General features: G+C 42.8%; 1 protein-coding gene across 1 annotated transcript; it reads left to right on the top strand.

The window, feature by feature from the left end:
- The first annotated feature begins 324 nt into the window (after nucleotides 1-324).
- On the top strand, nucleotides 325-2,065 carry LOC110066754 (uncharacterized). The gene has a single exon (XM_020773995.2). The coding sequence runs from the start codon at nucleotides 519-521 to the stop codon at nucleotides 1,380-1,382; it is 864 nt and encodes a 287-aa protein (XP_020629654.2). The 5' UTR covers nucleotides 325-518; the 3' UTR covers nucleotides 1,383-2,065.

Below are 2,065 nucleotides of genomic sequence, written 5' to 3'. Positions count from 1 at the left end.
ATAAAATTTGTTTGCGTAAATTTGACACCAGGGCTACAATTCTCTACAAGTGGGCGAGCATTGTCGAGTGCCGACCACTAACTTCACAAGATTTAAATTCCACATTTTTCGTGCAACGAAATATCTCTGAGCCTTAAAAAACACACGCGCGAGCGCTAACCACTGATAATCAGTGTCGTTTCTTCCTGTTTAAGTTTACCGACCAAAGAGAAAGTTTTTATACGGCCTAATTACAAAGAACACCACCTTAATGAGGTAATTATTAGATAGGATGCAGCAGAGTAAACCTTTTTGATGCTAATGCGTGAATAAATCGCCGATAGCCCCAGGGAGAGCAGTTGTTATAAGTGGTTATAACTTAGGTGGGTGGTCTCCGTGTATCTTGACTTATTCAAACAACTTTTACCGACTGAAAACACATCATTCCTTCGCCACCTTCCACAGCGTAAACCCACTCAGCGTCTGACAGATCAGTGCGTGCAACACAACAGTAGCGTCTGAAGGGGCTCAGCACTGCAATGGCTTTTCAAGAGAATTACAAACACGACGACGAGGAAACGATAAAAATACAGAGTTTTAAAACAACGAAAAGCGATGACGAAGACGAAGAAGTCCTGGTTGAAAAAGAACCGGACGAAGAGGAAACAAAAAGAGATCCTAGCATATGTCCACAAACCTCTACGAATGAAACTAGAAGGCAATCTTCCATGTCAAAGCCGCCCTATTCCTACATCGCTCTCATAACAATGGCTATTCTACAATCACCCCAAAGAAAACTGACCCTCAGCGAAATCTGCGACTTCATCAAACGCCGTTTCCCTTACTACCGTGAAAAGTTCCCATCGTGGCAAAACTCCATCAGACACAACCTCTCTCTTAACGACTGTTTCATGAAGATGCCTCGCGAACCGGGAAATCCAGGCAAAGGCAACTATTGGACACTCGATCCAGCAAGCGAGGGAATGTTTGACAACGGCAGCTTTTTGAGACGAAGAAAACGATTCAAGAGGCCGCGACCACCAGAGGGAACTGTTGGTACCTTTGGGTTTCAGTATTACTGGAACTGTGTGGATTCTCCAAGCTGGCGCCCTCCACTGTATTCTCACTACCCTATTCCAAGGTATCTGGCATGTTTACCGCCTGCTCTGACTAGACCAAGCGAGCCCGCCGCTGTGCGAGACAGAGAACGGCCTGTTAAGTTCTCAATCGCGAGTATCATTGGCTCGGACACCGAGGAATATCCAGCTCCAGCCAGCAAAGGGAGCCCGTCCTTGTCGTGCTGCTCGTCTGTGCGATCTAGTTACGGCAGCAACATCAAACCCTGCATTGTATCGCCGACATCGTACTGTACCTACTGCAGTCAATTGGCTGGAAAACGGTAAGAACTGTCAGTGACTACATGAACAGTGTGATGGTCATTTCTGTTTGACCTAAGACAGACAATGTAGCATTTGAATAGGGTAAAGTCTCTTCTCATTTGCGACTGTCCTTCCTCAGTATCATAACTTTTGCTATCGTTTAGAATCAGTGTAAGCAAAGAGCTTGTCGCTAAATACAGAAGTATCTCTAGAATTGTAGAAATAACAAACTCTCTCGAGAATTATCCTAAGTTTGGTCTGATGTATGAATTTACCGAGAATTTTTTTAACACCTATTTGTCAGCCAGCGCGATCATGACTGTCGACGGTTTTCCGTATGGGGTAATATTGCTGTAAAATGAATTTCACATTTTCTAAGCACGATTGTACAGTTAAATCAAGAATTTTCACATGTGATGGATGGTGCGGACTGGCAAAGCGCTTTTTAAACCTGAACTAAAACTGCTACAGAACAAAATCGCACTGACGAATGACGTTATCTTTTTCGTGGCCAAAATGAATAGCGTTTTGTTCATTTAGGAGGCAGTTGCAAAAGTTTCTATTTCTAGGATTTAATATAGATAAATTGTAATTTCAAGTCCATCTTTCCAGTGTTTAGTGAATTGTGTAAATAAGAAATGATTGTGGAACAATACAATAAGTCCTTCAGGGATGGTTAAAAAAGAATAAATGAAACAGTGACGAGA

The sequence above is a fragment of the Orbicella faveolata genome, unplaced genomic scaffold (genome assembly GCF_042242905.1).
Source record: "Orbicella faveolata isolate gen_17 unplaced genomic scaffold, um_ofav_v1 contig_14, whole genome shotgun sequence".
In the NCBI taxonomy this organism is placed as follows: domain Eukaryota; kingdom Metazoa; phylum Cnidaria; class Anthozoa; order Scleractinia; family Merulinidae; genus Orbicella; species Orbicella faveolata.
The sequence above is the reverse complement of the archived record's forward strand: the minus strand, read 5'-3'. Positions and strand labels throughout refer to the sequence as shown.